The 27,995-nt window shown below is 43.4% G+C and overlaps 6 protein-coding genes across 17 annotated transcripts; 4 read left to right on the top strand and 2 right to left on the bottom strand.

Annotated features, from left to right (window-relative positions):
* Position 1: 1 nt before the first annotated feature.
* On the top strand, positions 2-11,362 carry LOC143369632 (prohormone-2). Its single transcript, XM_076813818.1, has 9 exons — positions 2-142; positions 1,875-1,992; positions 2,069-2,164; positions 2,243-2,375; positions 2,459-2,668; positions 6,912-7,013; positions 7,107-7,189; positions 7,472-7,719; positions 8,078-11,362. Exons 2-9 carry the CDS (start codon positions 1,875-1,877, stop codon positions 8,162-8,164), a joined length of 1,077 nt encoding a protein of 358 aa, XP_076669933.1. The 5' UTR covers positions 2-142; the 3' UTR covers positions 8,165-11,362.
* Positions 11,363-11,641: 279 nt separating this feature from the next.
* LOC143369642 (transient receptor potential cation channel subfamily A member 1) lies at positions 11,642-13,035 on the top strand. The gene is made up of 5 exons (XM_076813838.1): positions 11,642-11,761; positions 11,853-11,985; positions 12,170-12,440; positions 12,503-12,700; positions 12,770-13,035. Exons 1-5 carry the CDS (start codon positions 11,645-11,647, stop codon positions 12,942-12,944), a joined length of 894 nt encoding a protein of 297 aa, XP_076669953.1. The 5' UTR covers positions 11,642-11,644; the 3' UTR covers positions 12,945-13,035.
* A 145-nt stretch (positions 13,036-13,180) lies between these two features.
* Positions 13,181-15,385, top strand: Med19 (mediator complex subunit 19). Of its 7 annotated transcripts, none has more exons than XM_076813827.1 (6): positions 13,348-13,596; positions 13,762-13,865; positions 14,192-14,422; positions 14,498-14,654; positions 14,726-14,825; positions 14,915-15,385. In XM_076813827.1, exons 3-6 carry the CDS (start codon positions 14,236-14,238, stop codon positions 15,197-15,199), a joined length of 729 nt encoding a protein of 242 aa, XP_076669942.1. In that variant the 5' UTR covers positions 13,348-13,596; positions 13,762-13,865; positions 14,192-14,235; the 3' UTR covers positions 15,200-15,385. The 7 variants fall into 7 exon arrangements, with proteins under 7 accessions (XP_076669945.1, XP_076669946.1, XP_076669939.1 ...); XM_076813828.1 differs by having other exon boundaries at positions 13,348-13,629; XM_076813830.1 differs by lacking the exons at positions 13,348-13,596; positions 13,762-13,865 and adding an exon at positions 13,181-13,314.
* An 847-nt stretch (positions 15,386-16,232) lies between these two features.
* LOC143369628 (uncharacterized) lies at positions 16,233-21,941 on the top strand. Of its 4 annotated transcripts, XM_076813807.1 has the most exons (9): positions 16,241-16,381; positions 17,046-17,070; positions 17,224-17,417; positions 17,504-17,576; positions 18,736-18,767; positions 20,185-20,318; positions 20,393-20,748; positions 21,185-21,472; positions 21,600-21,941. In XM_076813807.1, the coding sequence occupies exons 1-9, from the start codon at positions 16,369-16,371 to the stop codon at positions 21,637-21,639; spliced, it is 1,155 nt and encodes a 384-aa protein (XP_076669922.1). In that variant the 5' UTR covers positions 16,241-16,368; the 3' UTR covers positions 21,640-21,941. The 4 variants fall into 4 exon arrangements, with proteins under 4 accessions (XP_076669920.1, XP_076669919.1, XP_076669921.1 ...); XM_076813805.1 differs by having other exon boundaries at positions 16,233-16,381; positions 17,046-17,417; positions 18,739-18,767; XM_076813804.1 differs by having other exon boundaries at positions 16,233-16,381; positions 17,046-17,417.
* A 65-nt stretch (positions 21,942-22,006) lies between these two features.
* Bi-1 (Bax Inhibitor-1) lies at positions 22,007-24,154 on the bottom strand. The gene is made up of 4 exons (XM_076813834.1): positions 23,943-24,154; positions 22,968-23,269; positions 22,478-22,803; positions 22,007-22,394 (listed from the first exon to the last, which is right to left on the bottom strand). Exons 1-4 carry the CDS (start codon positions 23,987-23,989, stop codon positions 22,359-22,361), a joined length of 711 nt encoding a protein of 236 aa, XP_076669949.1. The 5' UTR covers positions 23,990-24,154; the 3' UTR covers positions 22,007-22,358.
* A 1,578-nt stretch (positions 24,155-25,732) lies between these two features.
* LOC143369641 (serine/threonine-protein kinase RIO3) lies at positions 25,733-27,350 on the bottom strand. 3 transcript variants are annotated; one of them, XM_076813836.1, is made up of 6 exons: positions 27,240-27,350; positions 26,785-26,907; positions 26,523-26,704; positions 26,358-26,461; positions 25,991-26,270; positions 25,733-25,912 (listed from the first exon to the last, which is right to left on the bottom strand). In XM_076813836.1, exons 2-5 carry the CDS (start codon positions 26,877-26,879, stop codon positions 26,007-26,009), a joined length of 645 nt encoding a protein of 214 aa, XP_076669951.1. In that variant the 5' UTR covers positions 26,880-26,907; positions 27,240-27,350; the 3' UTR covers positions 25,733-25,912; positions 25,991-26,006. The 3 variants fall into 3 exon arrangements, with proteins under 3 accessions (XP_076669951.1, XP_076669950.1, XP_076669952.1); XM_076813835.1 differs by having other exon boundaries at positions 25,733-25,914; positions 25,994-26,270; XM_076813837.1 differs by lacking the exon at positions 27,240-27,350 and adding an exon at positions 27,027-27,179 and having other exon boundaries at positions 25,733-25,914; positions 25,994-26,270.
* Between the last annotated feature and the right edge of the window lie 645 nt (positions 27,351-27,995).

Here is a 27,995-nt window from a genome sequence, read left to right as displayed (position 1 = left end):
GCCCTGCTCAGCCCCGACGTTCATTCTACCTCGATCAGCCGAGCACGCAAGTTCCCTGCATCCTCGGAGGACTCGAACTACAACCGAACAGAGGACTGGCGCCAGTGGACTAGCACGGGGGGAAGAATAGACGTCGAGAAAGGTGAAGGAACATCCCTAATACCTCCCTGCTATCAGCCGATTTCGGAGCAGGCTTCGGGCTGAGAATTTGAATCGAGAGGGGCGAGATCTCGCGATCGATGTAATTGCTCGAGTTTCGTGGAGATAAAGGCTTGCTAAAATTGTACGGTTATTAATAGAGGGACAGAAATAGGGCCGCTTTGCCGTGGCAGAATTGGCCTCGCGTCACGATCCTACAAGTAGTTCCCCCGAGCTACGAATTTATTAAAGTTAGAGGCTAGTCCCTCTGGTCTAGAGTCTTGTTAAAGCTTCGTTAAAATTGGCAAAGTTTCAGATCGCTGGACGATCGTCCATAGATCGCGCGCATAGAGGGCTGTGCATAGGTCGCTGGCGATATTTCGTCGGATCAGTCGGAATATGTTTCCCCGCGGATCATGCTCTCGCGAGTGGGCTGGGTTCATCAATGAAACTATGGTGAATGAAATGCATTTTTAATTGGGAGCCGCATAGACGCGTACACAAACGCGATAAATGACTATAGTATTTCTAGACGCAACAAGTGTGCTATTTCTGGGTCTACTATGTCCGGTTCGGTTTTATTTACTGGCCTGATTTAATTGCTCCGCGCTGCCCACTGGCATTGTCCGTTAATCTTTTAATTGCTTTTCAGAAAACTGCTCCGCCCGTAGAAAACTTTATAGATTCCACGCGGCCGTTTCGCCGTGACTCTTAATTCGCGATGCTAATGAAGAAAAAGAGCGCGGACTATGTTATCTGAATACATTTGTTGGGACGAGGAGAAACGAAATGAAGGAGCGGAGGAATTTTCGCGAAAGTGTCTGCCGCTTGTATGGAAACTCAATTGTATTTAGAAGCTATCGATCGTTATTAGCATCTCTGTACCGTTGTCAATTGACGCTTATCAGATTTTCCACGTTTTCAATCGCACTTGCGCGCACCGCTAAAGCGTTCCTCTGAACTCTGGCATTTCCAACCAATAGAACGCCCATGGCGTGTCGGCGATTATTAGTTTCGAACCCGCCATCGATTCTGCTTTAGTTAATTGCACGTCTAATTGGCAACAACTCCTCCGTGCATCGGCATAAATTGATTGCGCGTATGCAACGGGGTGCCTGCAATTGCGTCACTAGTACCACTTGTTGGGGGCTGGAAAAGCTTCCCCTATGGTGCAAACTGATGTGCAGCAGGCTCGAAGCCGCCGATTAATTAAATTGCCTCCTTCGATTACCGTGGCATTAAACTCGATCGCAAATTAAATCCTCACTGAGACGAGAAATCTGTTTTCTACCCTTAATAAAAGCCATCGAAAAGTCGAGCCGAACAACAGATTCCCACTAGCCTCGACCCCCGAAATGGCCCCGAAAAAAAATCGTCTGCCCTCTCCGCGAAGATTTTCGCGAATTCGCGTAGAAACGTTCGCGACCACCTTATAGTACTCCTGGCACGGTATCTCCGTTAATCTTTTACACGCAATGGAAATAGATCCCTGACATTTCGCATTATGTGACATTTAAGCTTCTTTCGTAGTGACCTGCTGTCTTCATTTACCTGCGCTCACCAGGGGAATGTAAACTCCGACCTGTACACGAGGGGAACACTTTACACAGACGTAATCTAGCATCTCTGACCCATCTCGCCCGATGGAAAAGCATTTAGCATATATCGGGGCCCGATTAAAGAAGCCCGAGCAAGAGGAGCCTCCCTCCTCACCGCGTAAAAATTCTTACTTCCAGATGACGTGCAACTGGGTGTGGTTAGTGACTCTCTGCTCCCTCATCGTGATAGCCGAATCGTTGCCGACGAACTTGTCGGAGGACGCGAAAAAGACCGAGCAGACCATGAGACCAAAACGTGAGGCAGACTGTCCTGTTGCGCCGAGTTTCCCCAAGCTACGCTTCACACCCTCACCAACCATTTCTCTTTACAGCGAAGCGAGCGCAGGAGATGCTGATGTTCGGCAACCAGCAGAATCGCCAGGCGGAGAGCAACGCGGGCCCGTCTTACACGTCGAACGCCGAGAAAAGTAAGGAACGCGCGAGAGGCGTCCGCGTGGGTGGCGAGTGCATAGGTGTTAATCCACTGGCTCGCTCTGCTGTTACAGGGACTCTGTCCGCGTCAGGACTGGGCGGACTGAAGGCAGCCCTGGCCGGAGAAGAGAAGCCCCTTCATTCGAAGACACCGAGCAACACTTTGTACGATCGGGAATCCTTCTCCCCCTACGATAAGAGTTACGAGTAAGTATCGCTGAATCGATGGTACAGTCTAAAGTTCAACCGAGAACGTAGATGCTTACAGCAAGGGCCTATTTCTGTTACAGTTACGGTAAAGTTCTCGTGAACGAGCTGGGCGACGAGATGCCACAGGTCTGGGACGTCCTACCGTACTCCCGCTACTACCTGAACGAGGATCGTCGTAAGAGATCGGAGAAATTGGGGATCGCTGGATCGACCACCGCCAAACCCGCCGCCAACTCGTTCCAGGTGCCGGCATCCACCCCGCAGTCCGTGCTGACGCAAGCGAAAAGGAGGTGAGTCGAATCATCTCGTTCTTTCACCTGGTAACTGGGTCACCTCTCCGCTGGAAACACATCCTGCGTATCGGAAGACGATTAACCACCAATTAACCGCCTCTCTCATTGTCAGCTGAGAGATCTGTAACATTGCAATTTGTAATTTACTCATTCCGCGGTACCGAAGAAAGCACGAATAATCGCGAGAAGTGAGGGAGGAACGAAGAGCAGGTTCGCGCAGCATCGAGTGTCGCTGTGTTCTGAAAAGTTTCAAGATCTAGATAGCCGAGGATTTGCAAGATGGTTTCGAGCACCGGGGAACGGTTTAAGAGTTTAAGGGAACGGTCTTGCCGCGTTATACGTTGATCACTTAAGCGCCGTTCAGACGTTGAAGTCGGTGCCGGGTTAGCGGCGAATTCACCTGTGGAACAGGGGAGTCTCGGCCAGGGTGAATCGACTCGGTAGCCCACCCATAATTCCCACCCCTGCGAGCGCTCGCCCTTCCCGCCCTCTTGCTCTCGGGACATCCCTCTTTTTCTTCGACGTTTCTTCTGAATGGGGATGAGAGGGCTGGCGAGGGCGTTGCCCCCGCCAGGAGCGGCGGTCGACTTGGCGACCAAGTCGTTCAATACGACCTGGAGAGAGGCTCTCGTTATCGGAGCTTGATCATCGCCGCGGTGTGTTGAACCGCGTCCCCGGCATTCCCACCGAAACAACGCGCCACTCGATATCCCGGCTGCCCCAACGGAACGAGACCCGTGCACCCACGTCCCCATTATTCTTTCCACCTATACATCCCCGGACAAGTGTGACGGGCCGCGGGTGGAAACGCTCCAAGTGGCTGGCCGTTAAATTTCGATCTGCCCTGTCGATAGTTTCGCGAGGACGAAGGCTACCGATGGTGTATTTATAGCGGCGGCTTGTGCACGTGATATCGTTTTCTCGTTAATTAAGTGACGTGGACGGTGACGTTCCGCGGCAATACGTCAGAGGCTGATCAATTATTATGAAGTCAGCCGGGTAGAGAGAGCTCCTTACGTCAAACTTTTATTTTTACGCGGAAACGTCCGCGCGAGTGTGCACCGGCTGACCTGTAAATAAATGTCACAGGTCGCGGGCGCGCACGTACATACACGCGCGGCCACGTTCACGAACAAGCCAATTTTCCCGTACGTAGAGAAGGAAAGCTGGTCAAGAGTCACGGAGAACTAGCGGCAGGGAAAAGGGGTGTAAAACCCTGGCAGTGAAGAGTAATCGCGATCCCCTCAGCGCGCTTATTCAAATCGAGCTTCGTTAAACCGAGAAGTCCGGCGAACGTTCCTTTTCCCTCGCAAGCAGCTTCCCATGAAAGGCGACACTTTCATGGCAACGAAATCCTCTTACCCGTCCCAACGGTCCCCGCAGTGTCTGCCTCCCACGCTATGCCTTCGACTATTCGAGAGGCAGAGCACTTTCCGATCCGCTGATGCTAGGCATCTCAGTTGGATTCTAGTTAGTCTCCTTTAACTAGTTCTTCCTGGAATATTAATTATAAACGCGCCGCAGTAAGTACCGGGGTTTCTAATTAATTCCCGCGATTGATCGGCGGTAATGACGATGACGAAACTTACCCTACGCGAAACCGAAATGGAGCTTTTTCAATATGTCGTGCCTAGGAATCGCGTAGGGTAGACCGGGGGCGATTGTATCGCGTTAAATATCAAAAAACATATTATAGATATTAAGGGGTCGTGCTCAGTCAGGAGGCCGAAAAAAGGGTGGTCTTTGGAAATTTTGTACTCAAAAGCTGTAACACATTTCTCGAAAAATCTTTTTTTCCTTTTAAGGATTGCAGCTAGTACCGTGCATCGTATTTTTTTTATTTAAAAATATTTATCAATAACTGAGTTATTGTTTATCATTCGAAGGTTCTCTAAAAAACAAGGCTTCTACGGTGACCACTGCTGCTCGAAAGTCGATCAACTAAAATAAAAAATTCAAAAGAATTTACTTATTATATTGTATTGTCTAGTATTTAAAGTTTAAATTTAGAGAACCTTCCGCTTTTTTTAGAGAACCTTCGAGTTGTGGACAATAACTCAGTTATTGATAAATATTTTTAAATAAAAAAAATACGATGCACGGTACTAGATGCAATCCTTAAAAGGAAAAAAGATTTTTCGAGAAATGTGTTACAGCTTTAGAGTAAAAGATTTCCAAAAACCACCCTTTTTCAGCCTCCTGCCTGAGCATGACCCCTTAATGCAAATTTTGGATATATGATGAAGAATGACATTTCGAATACAAACATTCATATCCCAGCAGTATAGATACACAATAGACATGCGTAGTGAACAAAATAACTATTCGATACCCTGAAGTAACTTTTCCTTACTGATTTAAAATTGTAATATAAATACTCCCTTCGCTAGTACGTGTTTTCTCTATTCTTTAATATTTAATCTGGTGATTTTTAAAGTAATACTGATCGTTACTTATCACTTTTAGGTGTCTCGTGAATAAATATTTGTAATTTAAGTTCATAAACCTGGTCGGGGGCGATTGTAACATCGGGGTCCGTTGTACCGCGTCAGAACCGAATAGTGACAAAGAAGATTAATAATATTGTCTTGTTCGCATGGAATCCTATAGCACAGCACAAGCAAACCAAATAAAAAATGGGTGCAACGTACTGAATGTAAGGATTGATCACACGACGAATGCACCAGCCAAAACGCTTTCTATTTCTGCCACAATTTCGACCCCGCATAATTGATTATAAATCTCACATTCTTTCACTTATCATTATAATTAAAACCAATAAACATTTTAATTTTGTAAAGTTAAATTCGTGCTACTATCGACTCCATGCAGCGTTACAACCGACCCGGGGTCAGGGACGGTTGTAACACTTTCTCCGCTTCTCATTTTTTATTAATAATCGGAATATTACTTGACATACAGCGAAACCGTTGTGGCTCAAATAATGCCGGATAATTAAGTAACATTTTCGTTAAAAAAAGCTGTTGTTGTAACTGTAATAGTTTTTGCGTAAGCGTGCTCCAAAGTAAAAGTGTTACTACCGCCCCCCGGTCTGCCCTACCTACTCGGAAGATGAAAGAAAAGTGAAAAGCAAGATCGCGATCAGTTTTACGGCCTTCGTAAAATATTCACGCCTGTTGGAGAATCGTGCGAGAGACACCGTCGCGGTTTGCACGGACGCGCGTCTGTGCGCCCGTGGCTGAACACACGCAACGGTTTGGTGCAGTCATCGAGACTCGTTCGATACCCGTGACGCAATAGGGTTGGTTTCCAAGGGGTGGGTCCCACGAAAAGCTGAATGGAAGCAGCCAGCGAAAGTAGGTCAGACTTCGCTGTTACTTGACATATCGCCAGCCAATCAGCTGAAGAGAATAGCTTCCTACTTCGCCCCCTAGCTTCCGCGAGATGCATGATAATGCAGAAGAGGTGCAGCTGCGTTCGTATTCAGCTGACGAACAATGTCGCGCGGCGTCGCCAACAGGCAGTCTCCGCGATAGAACGTTCACGTACGGATATGCAAATCATCGGGCACGAGCCTCCCCGAGAAAATGCAGCTCGGCTCTTCTCTTTCACCGTTTCGCTCCGGGTGGAGGCCATCGATATTCGGAATAGACAGTTAATAGATTGATCGCCGCGTGGAAACAGTCTTCCCTCCCAGTAGGTACTTCCGACATTCAACACCACCGAAATTGCTTGCCACGCGTTTCGAGCCGTCCTTTTTCCACCGCCTGCTTTTCACCTCGCGCACGAATGCGCAAGCAAGCGGAAAAGCTGAATGAAACCACCTGACGAGCCAGACCGTTTTGGCATATGACCAACCAATCAGCTGATGGCATTAGCCGGTGCCGTCATATCGATCATACGCAACGGAGCGTGCAGCAGGCATGCTCCGCGGACCTGACCTAGGACAACATCCCCCCGTTGCTGGCGCAAACGCCAAGCGTTCTTTTGCGCGCCGACTTTTCCATTCAAAACGCTTCTGATCTGGGCTGCATGCACGACGATACCGATACCCCGGGTCGAGCACAATCGATTCGGGGACCGCTTCAAACGCGCGCCGATGGGGAAACTGATAGCGTTTTGAAATTCAAATACAACGATCGGTTGGAACGTCGATAGGGAGTTCTAATGGGATTATTGTAACCAGAAGCACAGGATTAGAAATTTAAATTAGCATAATCCGTTTTCTTTGTACAGAATCAAAGCAGCTAATATGAATTATTCCATTTCCATCGTTTAGCGTCTCTATTTATCAAGAGCCGCGATTCAAGAGGGAATTGGATATCGACCCGGAGGACGTGTTGGCCCTTCTCTCCCTTTGGGAGAACGAGCGCCGTAAACGGTAAGCATATAATTAAACGGTAGCTATATAATTAATCACGCGCTATTGATTGGGAGCGTTAAATATAAGCGTGTGCTCGACCGTTCCTTACAGAAACTGGAACAAGTACATGACCGACGAGTACGACAACGTGGACGACGATGGCAACTTCCTCGAGGAGGAGGATCCTCGAAACGGTGAGGACATATTTCCCGACAAAGCAACGCAATACTCGGAATAAACCCGGGACGTCGTTTTAGTAATAACGAGCCCTTTATGCTACTAATTGCCCCGCGCGGAACAAATACCTCTTTCCCCCAGAGGCACTTTGTCCTACCGTAACAAAGGTGTCTCTGATTTTGACGCTGATTGACTCACCCCGTATATTCAATAGAATTCCGGCTGAATTCCCAACGCTATGTACCCGATACCGATTCTACGGGACAATGCGTTTGATTTTCTGACTCACCCTTCCGCAGTCATCCCCTGGGTGGACCCTTCGGTGTACCCTCCGCGCCACTACAGCGTCGACTCTCTCTCGCCGTCGGATATTGGAATCATTCGCACCCATCCGCCCAGCTACTACGAACAATACGGGAACCAGTACGGCCAGCAATACGAAGGCGCCTCTCAATACGGCAACCCTCAGTACGGCCTCGTCTACCCCCAGCAAGCTTACTACAACGCCCCGGAGAAGAGGTTTATGGTGACCAGGAAACGCTCGCAGGTAACGCGCCCCGACGATCCTCGAACAAATTATCACGAATAAGTATCTGCTCGGAAGAATCTTAGGAGACGATACTCGACCCTCAATTGGGAGGACGAGGACGCGGAATCACCTTCGTAGCCGTTCCTTCGGAGCACCGTGTTTGTCCAGCGACGGCAAGGCGAAGTTCGATTGAAAATGAGTAAAAAGGCGAGCCTGTTAGTTTTCTCGTAGCAAAGCTCTCTTCGGAAGAGAGCCGACTTCGTCGAGTGCAATTCCGAGTTGAGGGTTAATAGAGAAGTTTCCAAGATTCCGTTGGAGCGCGCCAAGGCGGTGGAATAAACGATTGGTCGATCGATCGGTTGGTTTTGTTTCGCAGGCGTACGACCCTTACTCCAGTGCCACCCAGTTCCAAATAGGCTCTCAGTCGCGGGGATATCCGTACCAGCACCGTCTCGTCTATTAAGCGACCGGCAAATGAGATCGCAGCGAACAACTGGGAAGCTATCGAGAACGTATTTCGGGGGAGGATCTGTCAATCTAGCAGCTGAGCGTTTCTCGGAATAATCTCGAGCGGCCCTCTTGGCGAGCGTCCCCCACTCTAACGTCCCCTTCCGTTTCGCTATAATCCCGTCTTCGTTACGAACGCGGCGATACGTGCTCGAGAAGCGGACAGAAAAAGACTACTTCTTACTTTAAGAGACTCACTCGGTGCTCAGAAAGACTTTTCGCGACATACAAGGGCCCGCTGAAGGGACAGCAGGCCGGCCTCGTTAACGTCTCGATTCGTTTGCTTCGACAGCGTCGCCGTTAATTGATTTCCCATGCGAAAGATCCGGGGGCTCCTGTCGCGAAACAACTGCAACTTTCGTGGACGCTCCAAGGTTCCTTCTACAAGAATAGAAATCAAACAATCATCTCGGAGGTCACAGTGACTGGGGGAGGGGAAAACTTCAGCGTGCTCTTGTACCTTCTCGCTTTAAACGGTCAAGTTACAGTTTTTAAGGCACTTTGCGTGCGCGTCAACGCAGGAGAGCTCGGCGATCGCGCCACGACTGAAATCGTAGTATTCGAGGCAAGCTGCACTCGGGCCTTGCTTCACGGACTCTCTGACTGACGTAAAAACACGTGGAATGGCTTCTTCTTTCGACGGGCTAGCTCCGATGGTAGGCGTAGCGTTCCAACCGGTAGGCAGCCGCAGACTCGCGGCGACTGGAGGAGTGTAAGGTGATCTTAGGGTACGAGAATTTAGAGTGAGAGACGAGGCTGAAGGGATGTGATTTTCTAACTTATCATTCGTTTCGCGTCTGCGAGTAACATTGCGTGTATATAAATACGTTGACAAGAAGCGAGCAAACTGGCCCAAGTTCGATCAAGCTTCTTCGTACCAATCATGTTTGTATTCCATCTGCTTAGTTTACTTTGCAAAACGGGAAGAGCGAGAGAAAGAGAGAGAGAGAGTGAGAGAGAGAGAGAGCGAGAGAGATACCACTAGGAAGATAGCAAGTACAGTGTATGTATATCGAATACCGAAAATACCAGTTTGAATCCAAACACACCGAAGGCTACACAACATATCTTCTATCGAATTCACACTTTATATTCGACGCGCTAACGCATCGACGCCCCCCCACCTACCCCTTATCTTTAAATATAATCGTCAATTAATTTTCTAGCCGTGTACAAACTATATACGCTATACTGTAGTAGCCACGAAAACGACTGTCGACAAGTGTTTTAATGCATATCTCGATGGCCACGTTCACGTTTCTGGACTGTGCTCGGGCCGAAAGTTGAAATTCCGCGGCTCGATTCTCCCTCGTGCCTGGACACGAGGCATGCCTAACAGAGACCTACTAATCGACAATGGTACCTATGAAATTCTGCGATACTTGAATCGCCGCCGCGCGACATTCGTCGATCGAGCGCGCGAAATTTGATTTTTCGCCCAACTGCGAGTGTAAAGTGTGAAGTACCTTCTACTGATAATCCATCGTCTTACCATTGTCGCCGAGAAGTAAGAAAGGAATGGAGCCGGATAGGCGCGCAAGTGTGGACGATCTCTAGTAACATCCGGGCGGTCTCTTCGATCGAACCAAACCACGGCCTTCCATGCAGCAAACGTTTCCGAGGAGACTGAATAGGATTTTTCTTTCTTTCTCGCCGCTGGTCGTCCGATCGGCGCCGCTTCGAACGGCTCGCGTAAATCCTTGCGGCAGTGTTCGCGAAGAATTCGACAAAGGGAGCCTGCAAGGGCCAGCGGACGGCTCGCTGGTCTGTCCGAAACGATCGGCGAGGGGAAACCTTTTCGCGCGACTCGACGCTATATTTTTGACGATCGTTTAGCCTGTAATTAGATATAATTATCGTAGACCTAAGTATTATCGCGATGATTCAGTATTTATTGTATGTAATTAATGTTACCATAGGCGACGAGTAAGTATCCATTATCGTGCGATTAAAAGGAGTGTCGATCGGTCGGGTTTGCGTTTCGTTGCTACGCCGTTGACGACTGAGTTCGATGGAGGTGATGTTTTATCGCGAATCAGTGATGTTTGATTGTCGACCGTGAGGCTTTGTCTCGTCACGCGTGATCGATTATCCGAAGCGACACTGTAAAACGTTTCTATCGCGGAACCTTTCGCAAGAATAAATGAGAAGAAGACAAGAGCGATTTACTTTGCGACGTGATTGCTACTCCGGGATTGTTTCTCCAAGGTCCATCGCCTTATAGGGTGCTTACTGCGAGGTTATGTTCGGACGACGCCACTTCATTCACCGCGATTATTAGGAAACGCGAGCGCGCTAATTGTTCAAAACGAGAGTACTAAAGATGCAAGGATATAATGTTAATCAGAATTCTTATTCAATTGCTGTTGTCCACGATATCGGCGTGATAATCGTTTCTAAAGTTTCTTCTTGTACGATTTTAAAAGGATTCTCCCTTCAGATTCCGGGGCGAGGGACGTCTCAGGATCCTCCTCGCTCCGACGTTCATATAATACACGATATCTAAACTATTTTAATGCGTATCCGATTCTAACGTGAAGAGTGAATAAATCGTATTTTGACGGTGTTTAAATTTTAGAGAGCTGTGTAATCAAAGGCGAGGAAGGAGGAGGATATTCGAGATTTGCTAAACCTTCTTGTTATCAATTTTATGGAAGTATATTCTAACAACTTTGACTATAACGTTATTGAAGTTCGAGGCGTACGCATACCTGGGTATTTTTGTTCGAGAGGAATGCATTAAAGGGACTGCGCGCTATAGAGTTCCAGGCGAAAGCATCCAGTGAGATTGTAGCAGCACGATCGTACGGAGAAATTCCGAAATTCTTTTTTCAGCCGTTTCGGAACAGTGGATAAGTTCTTTGGACGATAGGAAACGTTCGACTGCGCGAGCTACTCTAAATATGTAACAAACAGAAACAAATACACTGTACGTCGACTATTTTACTTTAGAACGAATATACGACTATGTGTGCATATTATAATATAAACATTCATATAAACGTTTGACTCTATATACGTGTGCGTTACAAATCAAAACGTCGTGTCGCTCGGCGCCGTAAATATTTTTCAAACCCATGGTGCTTTTGATCGAACAATATATAAAATTGTAACGAAATTACACAAAAAAAAAAATAAATATAACTATATTCTATTCGGAGGTATTCCTTCCTGAAAATAAATTATCTGCCTCCGTGGTGTGATCGACAGAGTATATAATGTGCAGATTGAGCCACTTCACGCTTATTGTCTACGAGAGAAAGAGAGAGAGAGAGAGAGAAAGAGAGAGAGAGAGAGAGAGAGGAAGAAACAAAAGTGGATGCAACTCTTATCGCGTGTTAACCAATCTTTTTCCATCGAAACTTTTTTAATATATTTACTTTGAGTCCTTAAAGTTCACTGTTTCTTACAAATGCCCGAAAAACCTAAACAATACATGACCATCGTCGATCCCGTGGAGTGGCCAGGAGACTTGACGAGCAACGTTAATTGGAAATTGTTGCAGGCCTGCACCCTTCGACACGTGCCTGTCGCGAAGGTAGCACTCTCCATGGTGCGAAGATACTTGATTGCTCTTCGGGCTTTACACGAATTTTCGTTCTCACCGTTCGAGTCGTGGTAATTTCGAGTGTAATTTTATCTAGGGTGCCAACGTCAATTGCAGGAGGTTCGATCAGTTAACGCCACTTCATATCGCGACCGAACACAACGACATCGATCTAATCGATCTGCTTTGCGATCAGCCTTCCGTCGATATCGAGGCTAAGACGGCAGATGGTAATTATACCCAGTCCCAATGAGACGTTATACCTCGAGCTATTTCTACCGATACTACTCTATCTTGGAGGAAAGTCGAAACTCTATTTTCCGTTGAAATTATTGCTCTCGAGCTAAGGACGCCTAAAACAATGTCTCCCTATGATCTCGTCCCACCAGTCAACAAACTATGGGTTCTATACAGGGCTAACGCCTCTCCACATGGCTGCTTTCCTCGGCTACGCGGATGCGATTCAGAAGTTAGTCGAAAACGGCGCTATGGTTAACTGCGTGGACAATCTAGGAAGATACCCGTTGCATTACACCGCCGCGGGAAAAAACATCCAGGGTACAACCGTGTTGTTGACGAGCAATGCGAATGTAAATGTTTACGATGTATTTGACGAGTGCCCTTTGTACATCAGCGTGATACGAAGACCCTCTTTCCCTATGATTAAATTGCTTCTATCCTACGGGTAAATGAACGTAATCAATCGTTCTACCTACTAATCTTGAATTTAAATTCTATCGCTCCTAGAGCATCGGTCTCGGCCCCACCTCATCATAAATCCCTGGGACTGATCCTCGAAACTGTCTTGTTCGCACGAGGCACGCCGGATATTGATGTATTCGATCTTCTATTCCAAAACGAGGCGGACTTGAATGCAACGGACTTGATCGGCTTACGTACGCCACTGCACATAGCGGCTATGACGGGAAATTTGGAATTGGCTACGTTAGTAAATGCATGCGCGTCGAGAAGCTTTTATAAGTTGCAATGTAACAGTTATCGTCGCACCAACAGGTATCTTATCCAGAAACGGGCTAATTTATTCAGGAAAAATCGAGCTGGTTATACGCCTATGGAAACAGCTATAGCGTATAAAAATTTTGAAATCGTTCAGCTAATAGAGGATTGGCTTTCCAGGGAATCGGAGGTGCACGAGGCACGAAGTACAACTAATTCTACGAACGGCTAGAATTCTTGTTACACACAAACATCGGATGCATTAATTTAGCAATAAGAATGTGATTGTTTAGCCTGAAGGTGAAACATAACCTAGCTTAATCCAGCCAGCATGTATAAAATATAATCGAAATAAATGTATTTAATTATATTTCGAAATCATATTGTTTACTGCCGTAACCTTTCGCCTGTTTGCAATTCCGATCAATTCGATTGAAGAGAGAAATACATCGATTGAGAATAAATTGAGGGCGCACCTAGAATATGTGTTTCACACGCACGCCACTCCGAACGTACGCGACTCCGAGTCGCGCGTACAAAATAGTCTACCGATGGAAATAAGAGGAATTTTGATTTCCAAGAACGAGAAATTTAAAGAAAAAGTTAGTAGGGCCCGAGCAGAAGCTCTCGGAGCTTGTTGCCCGATCCGTTGACGTCTAACTGTATATCGGAACTTAACAGCCCGTCGAACTTTCCAAGCATGACATTTGCGATCCATCTAACTCACTTCTGGTTGCTTATCTATATGCCTGGCTCCGTACATGCCTCGATCTAAGAAAGTGGTTTTTACTTTTCAAAGTGCGAGACTCGGTGTGCATTGTGCGACACATAAACGGGGAAAACGAAACGGAACGTAAGAGATTTGTAGATCGAACAGTGCTTCGGTAAGAGATGAAAACAAGAGGGAGGGTTTGTTGGTTAGTGAAGATACCCGAAGGAATGGACTTCGATGAATTAATATACGCGGGTCTATCTAATAGAAGTATTTCGATCGGTACATGTACTTAACCGAGTGCCACCAACAACACAAATCTTTTATCAATTTCCAGTTTAAAGGGCGGAACTTTGTGATGCCTAGTTCTATACAAACTGTAACCTACGTACGGGAACCGAATGAGTGATAATATCAAGATGTTAACAGAACAGTCAATTGGTATCTCGATTAATTTGCGGACGAATAGATTGTGGTGATGATTGTTGTGCAATCTCGATATTTATGTTATATGAAATGGAATTAAGAATAAGAGAGTCCTAAGACATTTCTCCTATGTATCGTACACTGATTGTATAACGCATCGAATCGTGTCCCCCCGTTATTGTCGTGCTGCATGGTGCTTGTATGCAATAATAAGGAAAGTTATGTGTTCGTTGTGCATTGTCGTAGTAGCGCCAAGTTTGCCTTGGTTGCTTTAATATGGTGTAGACGTTCATTGACCAATCGAAACAAAACTTTAAATGATTGTTCATGCTCTCCGCTAGAGCCCATTAATTGTAGTGAAGGTGCCATGAAGTAAAATCAAAGGATGATGATGGGCGATCAGTTTCGTAGCAAAGTGGAGCAATACTCACCTAAGTCATCGCCCAGGGGTGCCCGTTCCCCTGTTGTTTCGCGTCAAGATTCTACGGGGACTCTCAAGACAACCATTTCCTTGGGAAAGAATCCTTCTATCGTCCACAGCGGGCCTTTCTATTTGATGAAAGAACCCCCTGGTATGGCTCTCCTTCCCGCATTCCTTATTCCTACGACATAAGCGTCAACTATATTACACTCGATGAATGTTTCAGGAGAAAGTGAACTCACAGGGGCAACAAATTTAATGGCCTATTATGGCCTAGAACACTCTTATAGTAAATTTAGTGGAAAGAAGCTCAAGGAACAACTTTCCTCATTTTTACCAAATTTACCAGGAATTATAGATAGACCAGGTCATCAAGATAATAGGTGCGTTGATATAATGTTTTACTAAGTCGGTTACTACGTTCAGAACTGTTATCACGTTTCTATTTCTTTAGTTCGTTGAGATCTGTTATCGAGAAACCTCCGATCGGTGGGAAAGAACTATTACCATTGACCAGTGTTCAATTGGCTGGTTTTCGCTTGCATCCTGGACCAGTAAGTAAACTGCGACTGCGTCGTAAAAAAGAAATTCGTTAAACGAAATATTGAACAAATGTGTAAAAAAGACTTGTCTGTTTGCACAGCTACCGGAACAGTATCGCTACGTTAATCAAGCCCCACAGAGGAAGCACAAGAACAAGCATAAAAAGCATAAACACAAACCGGGAGAAGTTCCTAGCGGCCAAGAGGCAACGACTACGGATATAGGTGGCTCCGACACTCACGAGAAGAAGCATAAAAAGCAGAAGAGACACGACGAGGAAAAAGAAGCCAGGAAGAAACGTAAGAAAGAGAAAAAGAGAAAAAAACAGAAGCATAGTCCCGAACACACTGGAGGGTTAACACCATCTCAGCATTCCAACTCGTGATCTTTAATCTCACCCTTTCTGTTTGTATCTAACTTTTGACCTGATATTACGACTTTTATAAACGCTATTAAGTTCTTCCTTTTCCATTAAGAATGCGTACGTGTACAGACGAGTACTACACTTAGATATCTTCTACGTAAATTATATTGAAATGTAAGAGTTATATAAACCCTGTTTTTTCATTAAGATTATTTTTTTATTATCTTCGACTTATTCGTTTCCTTCATTCGTGTTTTCCATGTAGCGTATTTTCTACCGATACCTGTTTGTTCACGATTCTATTCTCGGAAGCTGCGAAATGTTTTCTTACGAAAGTTGTTTACAATCAGCATGTAATATAGAATCGACTGCGTAAAATTGTACTTTGTGTTTCGCGCGTATGCACGAGAAGTGTATGTGCACCGCAATATATACTACTTAACCCATCAAGACTGTTCATTTCTCGAGACGAACATTCATTCAATCTTTCTCCCCGCGATCGCTAGCTTTTTACGGAAAGTTTATAAATAAAATGTGAGAAAAGTACCTTGATGAGTTAATGGGATATAAACTCGAATCATTAGTATAAAACAAGAATCATTACTGTTGATGTAAATATTGAGAGGACAGTAAGGAAGAAGTAAGATGTCAGTGAATTTTCTTCGCAGACAGAACCAAAACATCGTACATTGCACTGAACATTTAAATTAAGTGTAGTATTATGATACGAGAATAATAAAAAAAGGTCATTAAATTCGATAAAAAAAAGTGTTCCTTTCCTCGACCCTTTCTACATCTACCTTTCCCTAACATCTCTGTCTTACTTAAAACATTTGTGCGTCAAAATGATTTCGAAGTAACTTATCCCAAAAAGTTACCATCGCCGATGTAATTACGATTTCTTATAAACGACACGGAATGTTATTAGAAAATAATGCCACTAACGCGATCGAAGGAAATGCCGCACTAACGGTTTAAAATTCGAATTTCAGTTACTACCGCGATAGTCAAATGACGTTCTAATAATTGAAGTATCCGTAGCGCCACCTGGGAGCACTTCCGTCTCCCGGGACTGATATCCGGCAGTAGAAGGTTGAGTTGAGTTGAGCCCATTGAATTCAGAAAAGAGTGTCGCTTCAGGAAAGTCGCTTCATTCCCGCCATTACGTGCTTTTTCCGGAGGAAGGCACGATGACGGACACGCGTAAGTAGAAAACAGTCAGATTATTACATTAGAAACACTTGGAAGCATGTTTCGATAATGTAGCGTTGGTCTTTATGGAAGGGCCATATTTTCGGCTAAGAGACATTTCGTGTAATAGATACTGTTGTAACTCGTAACTATTGCCACGTTAAAAGTTCCATCGATTTTCCGTATTTCGTCCACTGAAGTTCCCGATTATTCCGTCACGAAAGTTAACGATAAATTCCAGGATAGAAATCCGCAGAAATTGCGGACGCGTTCGTTTCCTCTATGCATCTACGTATAAGCTTATTGATCGGCATTTCAAGCGTCTCATCCCACTCCTCTACTCCATTTTGTCGTGCGAATTTTACATGTTTTTCATGACCGCCTTTAATTTTCTGCACGATTTATTTGTGCTGCACTTAATTCCAGCGTCGTGCACATCGTATCGCGGGATTTCTTTAATATGCAATTAATTTAAATATTCCGAGAAACTCGATGTAAAATGCCGTAAGTGTACATGCTTATTTACAGAATAATTTACAGAATTTATGGATAACTAAGAACTACAGCTATGAAAGAAATTTGCTCGCAGGAACGCAAGGCTTGCTTAGATATACAGTTATTTACATCTAACGCTCTCTACTAGTATTTAATGGTATTTGTTTTATAACTATTCCAGAATATTCCAATTACCAGCAACAGGGGTACAATCAGTACAGCCAGCCACCACCTTCTGGTGGTCAAGATACCTCATATCCACCGCCTTCCAGTGGTGGTGGCGGCGGTTATAATCAATATAGCCAACCACCACCAAACACTGGAAGCAACTATGGCAGTTACAACAGTTACAATTCCAGCGGTGGGCAAGACTACAATCAAACCCCGAATTCGAACAGTTACAACCAAAACAGTTATGGTAGTGGAGGGGGTTCAGGAAGTAATAGCAGCAGTGGCAATTATGGCGGGAGTTATGGACATGGAGGTGGAGGTGGCGGTGGTGGAGGCAGCGGAGGTTACAATCGTAACAATTCTAGCGGAGGCTATGGTGGAGGTACGTTAGGCGCAATTTCAATACGATATACTCCTAAGAACGTGTAGAGAAAGAAAACATGTGTTATTGGGCATACGTGTACTTAGGCCAAGGAGGAGGTGGTGGCAATAGATATGGCGATCGTGGAGGATACAATGACCGCTCTGGTGGTGGCTACAAGTAAGTTCATTTTTTACATTACCCATAGAAAGTTATACGACGAGGGGAGAAAAGTTGTAAGGTCAACAAAACAACAAAAAAATAAAAGAATTCACTTGTACGTTCAGAAATAGCAATCAGTATAAAGGTAAAATGCATTCATTGAATTAATCAAGGTATGAAATGAAAAGTTTCCTATGACAGTAATGAAAAGCTTGTTGTCTCTTTGCAAATGGTTTTATGCCCTTTGGGCGTTAATATGTTTGAAGTGTGCCTACAGGTTTAACACACAGGTATAACTGGTAAAGGTAAATACAGGTTGTATATGACAAATGACGTAAAATGGTTATAATGTGTGGTATGTTCCAATTCTGCATTGCTGTAATGAGTAAAAGCACGATGCGGATGTATGTAAAAGGTTTTCGCATCGATCATACCTGTAAAGCGGTTAATACTGCCACTGGGGCCACTGTTGTTCGAGTATTTACGGTGTAGGGCTATTGAAATCGACTAGACAATTAAAAGACGTTCAAAGTGTTTGTAAGAGATTACATTTACATATACGATCACGAAGTAGCATTTCTAAATTGGTTATTCAAATGGAAACACTCGTGTTTGATTAACATATCGTCTCTTTATGGTAATAGCATATTGATTTTTGTACTAACACCGAGTACTTTCGCCGAGATTAATAACATTCTCTTGAAATATGACCTGAAACCATTATATTTTCTACGCTTTCGAAGCCAAAGTACACGTTTCCATAGACCAGTCAGCGGTAATCTCTTACTGTTTTACTTTCAAATGCAGTTTTTTCTGTATTTATATATATATATCTGGTTGCGAATAGGGTAATATTATATACAGGATTGTCTTGAGCAATTTACACTCTGGCAAAGACACTAATGGCTGTGAGAAAGGCATTGTTTTGTTCTCGCTCTTTTTGTCAGTATCGTTACCATGAATTGTAGGTAATCTTTGCATGCCGAACTCGACTGACTGACGCGACGATAGACACACGACTAATCCAGTATATTAAGTAATATAGTGACTACAGACATTTAGACAGTAGGTGCATCAAGAAGAGAGGTGGCGAGCAGCATTTGATTCGCCATGCATCGATCGATCGATCAGTCTGTCCATGAGTCAACTCATTGGTATATCTGCTTCTGTGTTTTAGCAGTGGCGGTGGCCGTGGTGGTTATAACAAAGGTAAATGCACCAGACTGTCTGTACGAGTCTGGTGCTATTCAAGCTTTCACTCTAATATTTACAATCTAAATACTCGGTTACTTGTATTATATGAAAGGGCTGCCATGCAACATTTTTAGGGCTGTATTTCTCCCTGGTATCTAATCTTTGCCCGGAATCCCTCAATTTAATGTTTAAAGAAAACGAAAACAGAGTGGATAATTGCAATGATGTTACTTCAGCGCCATAACAGCTGCTTTGATCACCAATTGCTTTTTGCAATACATAGAACAAAATTTGTTGACACAGTAGAACGATGATTTTGTAAGAACTAGTATTGGATACGTAAATCTTATCTTAATACCGTAATTGCCGACCCCAAAATACGAATGCGCAATGCGCTTGTAACAAAGTCTGACTTCTCCGACCGTCGTGTGAAACGTAGGATAGGAAGTGCCCTAGTTCTTTAACGAAACATTTGTCTTTTAATTTTATCGGCATTCGTGCTGCACGAACACGTAACTCCAACCATATTTCAAACGTGTCAGGATAAAATTGAACCTAAAAGGCAGCTGGTGAACTAAATACCCTATTCCCGATCAGTCGAGACTTCCCCGGAAGTATGTTATAGGAGAATGGTAAGGGCAAAAATAATGTTGCAGCCCTTTTGTATGTTAAGCCGCAACCTTGTGTTCTCTACGTATCGTTATATGCTACTAAGAACGTTAGGGCAATGAGTACTAATACTTTGGTTAATGCACGGGTCGAAAAGAAAAGAAAATACATATCCTTGAATTGATAATTTTACGCAATGAAGGAGCTATAAATATTGTATAAGTGTAATAACAAAAGTGCTATGAATCGATAAAATAATGAGCCGTAAATATCGTTAAGAAGGATTGTGTCACGAGTAGGCCGAATAAAATTCATGTACTCATGAGGGTGAAACTAAATGTCATGATAATTATGTTTCTAAACATATATGGATTAAAGAATTCTTAGTATACGTTACAAGAGGAATCCTTTTCGCTTGGGAAACGATTGGAAAGACTTAAACGATCTTACTGTTTCATAGTCAAATGACTTATAAGTATATTGGTATTTCGCTGAAGAGAAAGGAGCAAAGTATCTAGCTGTTTGAGAGTGTAGTATTCAGGTTTAGTTGTAATATTAACATAGTGTTCTCAACGCGAAATTGGTACCTTAAAAACTATTCTCACGAGTATTTCTTTCGATTGAACGTAATTGCGAAAGATTTGCAAAATATCATCGCTTCGCCAAGGTATACGGTTTCGTTAGCTGTTTTCAACCCGATATGAAAGTTTTTCCACTTGTTAGCTTAGATTTGAGTAGGTTTAGGGACAGTAGATTTGCAAGTATTATTCCTACTTCGAGGAGTGTGGTGCCAGGACGGTCGTTAATTCTTATTATATTACAGGGGGCTTTGGTGACCGTGGTGGTGGCAACGATGGAATGGTTACGCAAGAGGATACCATATTTGTATCTGGTATGGATCCTTCGATCTCCGAAGAGGAAATTTGTCAACACTTCGGGGCCATTGGTATAATCAAAGTAAGTATAACCGTTCGTAAAATAGAGTCATTTAAATTGGGCAGACAGAAAGATGTAACGCGTGTGCTCTCTAGCATGACAAGCGGACTGGCAAGCCCAAAGTGTGGATGTACAAAGACAAGAACACAGGCAAATCGAAGGGCGAAGCCACCGTGACGTATGACGATCAAAATGCTGCACGTTCAGCGATAGACTGGTTCGATGGGAAAGAGTTTAAAGGGCGTACTATAAAAGTACAAATCGCTCAGCACAAGAGCAACTGGCAAGGCAACCGCAGCGGTGGAACTCGCGGTGGTGGTGGTCGAGGCCGGGGAGGAGGAGGTGGAGGCGGTGGATTTGGAGGTCGAGGAGGAGGTGGAGATAGAGATGACCATCACCGAGGCGGTGGCGATGACCGACGCGATGGGGGAGGTCGCGGAGGGGACTGGAGGTATTCAACTTTTCTTTCGCATAGTGTCCTATAATAGAACGAAATAAAGCATGCAAATTTCTTGTGTCAAAAGAGACCGAAACTCACCCTGCTGTTTGGCACTCTCGTGTCAGTGATGCATGCATCCACACGCGAAAAATAATCCACACGAATAGCTGTTAGTCATTCTTGCCTCCCGCGTGGTCGGCACGCAACTAACTTACTCGAATCTACGCTCGACCTTCGTGGGGAGAATGCGTGCGACTTGTTCGGCTAAACAAGAAGATTCTTCTTACACGTGTTCATAGGAGTCTAATAGAAATAATTACTTATTTTTCCTTTTACATTCATTATTTCTTTTGGCTACGTAATTTGCAGTGACATTCTATACTGATTACTGTTAATTTTCAATGAATTTCATACGAAAAGCGCTTACCATTCTTCTTATTTGAAATAGGTGCCCCAACCCTGAATGCGGCAATACAAACTTCGCCTGGAGAGATCAGTGTAATCTCTGCAAAAGTTTGAAACCGGAAGGAGCCGGCGGTGGTGGTGGTGGCGGCGGTGGTAGTGGAAGTGGCGGAAGAGGAGGAGGTAGTCGTGGTGGTGGCGATCGGGGTGGTCGAGGAGGCTTTAGAAACGACAGAGGTGGCCGCGGAGGCGACAGGGGTGGCAGAGGCGGATTCCGTGGTGGAGACAGGGGAGGACGAGGTGGCCGTGGTGGTCCAATGAGAGGCGGTGGCGGGTCAGTTCCTATGATTATTTGTTTTAACTTCACTAAATACGCGACTAGAAAGAATATTTATGATTCAAGTTTATAAATATTATCTTCGTAAACTGTATTATTGATTTTGTATTATATTTTATTTCAGTCGAGGAGACAGAGACAGGGATCGCCAACGTCCTTATTAAACATTCAGAAGTGATTTGTTAAGTCACTTGTCAACGTACACTGTGTACACTGTACACATTTTGTATACAGTCTCAAATCAACGTATGTACATTTCTCGCAACACAGAAGTCATGTGTTACACGCCACACATACACATACACACTCCATTATCATCGTTTTGTTTCCCCTCATACGGTTTTTATATTTACGAAGATCGATGCGTGACACGTAATTCTTGTGTTTTGTATACGCATGCAAATGATAACCGTATACATGTAAAGTTACATTTTAATAAATAAGACTTTAGCCCTTTAACATTGAACTATGCGTTCTTATTTCCTAACTGCAACTTGAGATATTTCCGCTCGATTAAGAGACACCCAGAAGCGCTGGGGAATTTTGTTTATTGAAAGATAAAAATATAGTACAATAAATTTATATCTATGTATGTTTACATGTATATAAATCTAGTAGGTAATAGATAATTGAAAAAAGAAGTGTGAGAACTATGTAATCCAAAATAAATACACTGCGTCATTACGGCCAACGCTCGCCTAAAAATTCCTCGACGTAATTAATAAGCTGTATTATTTAAATTCACTTTATCGTAGCGTATATATATATATATATATATGTATATATATGTCTTACATATGGATAGATTAGATGAAGACCTCTAGTTCATGGATTTACTCGAATGGTATGATATTTTACAATTTTCTTCGCCCCCCCCCCCCTTTTAGTCTTTGCGTTTACGCTGGTCTTTTGCCAATTCCTGAAACAATTTCAAATAGTGAGTAATTAGTTTAACAATTGCGATAATGGTATCTTACGTCGCAACTCGGTCTTCGTTCTCACCTTCTGCGTAAGGATTATAAGAAGGTGACGGAAAATACCAATGAAATCTATGAATAGATCTAAAGAGTGCAAGATAAAGTCTTTGTTGCCCATATGGTATTTCTCAATGATCAGCTGCGTATCGTAAATTACGAAACCGCACATCAGGAACAGGCCGACATATAAGTGAGCCTGGTAGAAGAAGGACCAGCGCAGGAAGAGATTGATAAACGAGAAAAGGACCATAACATTTAGCAAGCTGATCAAAGTACCGCCAAGGTACAGCCAACGTCCTCGTTCAGCCAAAAGAGAGGAAATACTGAATGATACAAACACAACAGTTGTTCCTGGAAAGTCAATGACACTGTTAATCATTTCGTAAAGTGGTATCCTAATATGCAATACTAAGTATTAGTTAAATAAAAGCTTCCTTCTCTTATACTTGAGAAACAAATGGATTGAAATTATTACACATAGTACATATTTGATGTATCAAGGTTTTACAACTTACCTATCAATGAAGTTATTATAATGCTTGGATTAACAGCCATAATCAATTGGAATAAAGGACCTAATCCGAGACCGGACAGAAATGCAAATCCCAAGAGATAGCTGAGCCGCAATTTCTTATTCTTTCCATTGTCTGGGGTGCTGATTAAAGCAAACAATAGACCAAAAGTGCCAAGAGTCGTCAACAGATTAGCCTGCAGGAACTCTGTGTACAGATGCATGTAAGCCCCCATGGCGGCCGAGACCGTCGACAGGGACAGGCATCCGTAAACATTTTTCAGATGTTGCCTGACCGGTGATTCGCTGTAATCCCAAGAACTAGCGTTATCTTGTGTGTCCTTTAACCGATTCTCATATCTAATAAGAGTCTCGCGTATCTTATGCACATAGCCGTTACAATACAGGAGCGAAGAGCGACTATTTAGATATATGAAAATAAGATAAAGATGAGGAAGACTGGAATGAGAACGCATAAGCGATGGAAGTTCGAATGGGAATTACTTATGCAAATGGTGCAACTACTGTTTCACAAATATCGAAACTGTTAGGGTATGGCTGGCGTATTCGCAACACGTCATTGCGACTATGTTCCGTACGCGAAAAGTTTCGCTACATGAAATATTCAAATTAACAAAGTTCTCGGATCCTACGTGTACGGGCTGAAGGTCGCGTAACACATACTAACAACGCAGATAACGAAAAATGCATATCACGATAAATAATATTATTCAAAACGGAGCAAGGGACTGGAGGATTTACTTGTTCGTAAAAAAACAGGACGGGTTCATATAACGCAGTGCGAGTTACATCATCGCGATCCGTTGCGCATTTTAGCGGAATAACCGCGATAACAAAATAAATAAAATACCCGAAGATATGGTTCGCACCAGGAACGGGCGCGACGTATTCGCGTTATCAACGAGATTTTGATCCCGACGGGAGATCTGCCGGATCTGGCTGGGCGAGGAATACTTACAGTCTGTTGGTGAAGGAATTAACGAATGTATTTAATACGGCTGCCATGATTTTTCGCTGCTTCGATCTCGCACGAGTAGTACCGTCCCGTTAACACGATGTATCGGACGATGTTGTTTTCCTCTGGTGTAAGACGAGAATAATCATGAACCGTTGTAGCAGTCCCCCTTTTCGTGGACACGTCAGTGATATTTCTGTGCGTAAATTTCGTCGCCACTTCCGATTGGTCGACGTGCCTCTTGAAATTTTACGGAACGTCAGCTTTCACGCGACAACGACGGGGGATAGGGCGTTCCGTGGAACGGACGAGGATGGAGACAAACTTTTCGTGACGATTGTAGCGACAATCCTCGGGCTCGCCACCAGAGGGCCTGCTAGCACTAGTCCGTTCTCGTTAGTGCTCTAGTGGTATTGAATTCCGATGAATAAAGAATCTTCGTTCCTGTAACAATGCATTCAAGCGTAGTCGGTTAGATAAGGGTCGTAAATAAATTCGATTAGGAAGCTCCAAGCGAAGCGAAGCCCCCAAGTTGCGCGTTCCCGTCGTTCCTTTTCCTCCCCGACACGAATTAATTTTCCGTCGACGCATTTATGAGAAAACATTGCCATCTATCGCGTGAGATTAGAATTCACCGTTTCTTATCAAGTCACGTTTGATCACAGACGAGGTACAGGACGATGAGGATAATAAGAGCGCTGTTTTATACCGACGTGGAATCTTACCTGTTCGCGAAATATTAATAAATTATCGATTTACCAGGAATAATTTATATACATTTAATGTTTTATCTTAACATAGAGACCCTTGACTACTTAAATTATTAATTGTTCTTTCCCATCTGTTGATGCGACGCTGTCTTGAGTATATATATTCAAATTTTTCAATTTATTACGAGTTTTCTAGAAATAATTTACTTATTTGCAGTTGGATCTTAAAGAATACACCTATAATTACTTTCTCGTATGGTTTTTGCAATTATTTTTGTTACAATTAATTATCAGTAGCTCTTGGACCTGGTCAGGACAAATGGGACGCCATCACTAGTAAATGCTTCTATTAGTCAATGAATTATGAGTTTTCTGCGAAAGCTGAATACAGTTTTACAGTTGCCTAATTTCTGCAAAATAAAGTAAAATAATTATTAATCTAACAAAGTCCTTTCTATCCCCAACGTCTATGAACTAAAGAAACTCGTTCCGAATGTCTTCGTCTTTTTCTAAACAGCATTACCTCTCACTCTAATCGATACCTCTTTACGTCATGCGCTCCTGGCACCAGGATCTGAAAAGTATCAGGCTTGCATAACCAGAGTTAGTGGCCCGCCATCTATCTCTACCTTTGTCGCACGCACTAGCGCTCTCTCTCGCGCGCACAGCCTCGCCGTGCCACCTCCACCTACATCCTGTGTTCCTATTAACTCCGGCGAATTTCCGCATCAAAATGTACTTGAAACGTCTGGAGGTCGATAAAATAGGTAATTGTTTAAATACGTTTCTTTTTTTTTTAGCAATAAACGACCAATTCTTTTGCATATCACATCTATCAACTCTTAACTTTAACCACCCTTTCCGATTTATCATTGATTATTTTATTTAAAATTAACAGGCGTTGCTGAAGATTATTAAGTATATTTGCGAACGAAGCTTTAAAAGTACTTAAAGTAGCAACGGAAACCTAATAAATTAACTAAATAATCCGCTTATGAATGTCAATATTAACGGCTTATTTAAAGTTGCCACTTGTTTATGCTTTGCGACGCGACTGTAGAATTACACAAATCATTCTCTCAATTTATTACTCGTTTCATTCGTTTATTTCTCAAGCTCTGTATTACAATATAGTAATGTCGATATTTTCACAGCGTTTAACAAAGTCTTTAATGTCAAAAATAATTATATTTTAATACTTGAAAAACCGATCCTCTCATTCCGGGATTAAGTAACTTGCGTTTGCATGCAGCCAAAAGGAACCTGTAGAACGGGGACGAGATTTGTTTAATTGAAACCGAGCGGAAGGAAATCTTGAGATACTTGGATCTACAAACTTACGAGATATTTCATTGTCTTATTTTGTATGCGGCCGTGCTTTTGCTTTCTGCCTGGAACACTGAGCATGGCTGTGAGCTCGTAGAGTGTTGAACACTTTGTTATTTAATTTGACATCGAATCCTCCCGTATCCCCCGTATGGATACCAGGAGGAAATTGCAGGACTCTGCAGGCATTTATCCTGGAGGTCATTAACATATCGTGCTTCGTAACAATTTGAGACCCCTCGCCTATCTTTTTGTATCCACAACGGGGTATGGAAGCATATTCTTTTTCTATGCTCTGCAAAATACCAAAAGACCCCATTCTAAGTACTTCGTTCATTGATCAGAAGCTTGTGTTTCTAATGGTACATTACGGAATGCTCACGACAAAACGATCAAAATCTTTCGTTACGTCTTCGACCTCTGCGTTATCCTTATCTTCCTGATCGTTGCACACAGATGTCCTATGGTTTGTATAGGTAATGTTAACTGCAAAGGATAAAGGGATTCATATGAATTGCGATGTAGTAATCAAAGGATGTTGTATCACCTTTAGAGTCACGATTGAATTTATCTTCTGTGCGTTTCAGCATTAGATCGTATTCTTTGTTATACTGATTCTGCAGCATATGCGCGATCACTTCGTCGTTGTCTGTATCGTGCATTTCATGGATTGCACAATCTTGCATATTTCCATCTTCTGTCGTTTCGACCTGGTACTTCTTTATTTCTCTAACGGTGGAAATAACACTGTCGTTATTCTTACCATTTATACAGAATAGGTCTACCGAAAACGATAATTGTTTTCTTACTTTTCATGCAAACTCTTTGCGAGCTGTTCTGAAGTGATCTCTAACAAACTAATAGGGCCTTCGACCGGCTTAATTTTCGCCCATGGAGTTGCCATTCTTATAATAATAAATTAAATTATAAGCCTGAAAAAGAAATACACTGTAAAGAATATCTGAGAGATGTTTTTATTATCGATCGTAAACACGGAAGCTAAGGTTAAATTACGCCAAAAAACAAAAAGGAATTCTGAACAAAGAAATACCAAATCTTAATATAACTTTGCCGATTTCTTCCAATTTGTTATAATTAAACCATTGCGAGAATCATCGCACGGAAGAGTTCTTGTTCAGATATCTGCGATTCACTTTATTGACGTACATTACATTATAAGATGACATCGTTGTTTCTAAGAAACTCTGAAACTTCTATTTTTCCAGAATAAACGAAATGGAAATGTAGAAATCATAACACGTACCTTAAATATAAAAGATGTAAATTAAAAAATTTGGAAGACGAGAATAAATAAATAAGTAAACGGTGGTGAAAGAGGGTAGAGTGAAACGTAACGACGTGAAGTCGAATCAGGGGGGCCAAGCTTCCCTCTTACGAAAGTTGAAGCAGAGTTTGTAGCGCCTCCTACCAATGAGGTGCGTACTAAACTGTGAATGTGTGAATTGGTGTGAATCGGGACGTATGCGTATGTGTATACGTGTAATGTACCGTTTACTTTAAAACCTGTCCACGGATCGTCGCGCCAGCGACACGTATGCAGCAGATAGAAGGATAAACATTGAAATTGAATATTTCTTCTTTTCTTAGGAAAAGAAAATATATTCAATTGCTTTGTATATCCTTCTATCTGCTGCATACGCGTCACTGACGCGACAATCCATGGTCAGACGGCCTTAGAAAGGGTAAACCAGGGAAAGTGAGGACACTTCCTCGTGTCTGCGCCAAACATTTCTAAATGACGACGGTCGTCATGGTAACATTTCACCAACGTCGAAAGGTTGTGTGTCGTGCTCACTGATACACGTAGGTATGTGTGTGTGATGTACCTAGCGCCTCCTACCAATACGGTGCTAACTAAACGGGAAAACTTCAGCCAAACAAAGACGGCTTGGTCCCCCTGGGTGGCACAGAACCTTCCTTAAAATGTAGGCCTATCTTACCTACGCTTTGTCTAAATCTATATCTTCTTTTTGGTAAAAGAAGAATTTGGTCCCCTGCT

The sequence above is a fragment of the Andrena cerasifolii genome, chromosome 6, assembly GCF_050908995.1.
Source record: "Andrena cerasifolii isolate SP2316 chromosome 6, iyAndCera1_principal, whole genome shotgun sequence".
Lineage (NCBI taxonomy): Eukaryota > Metazoa > Arthropoda > Insecta > Hymenoptera > Andrenidae > Andrena > Andrena cerasifolii.
This window is presented reverse-complemented; position numbering and strand designations above follow the sequence as displayed.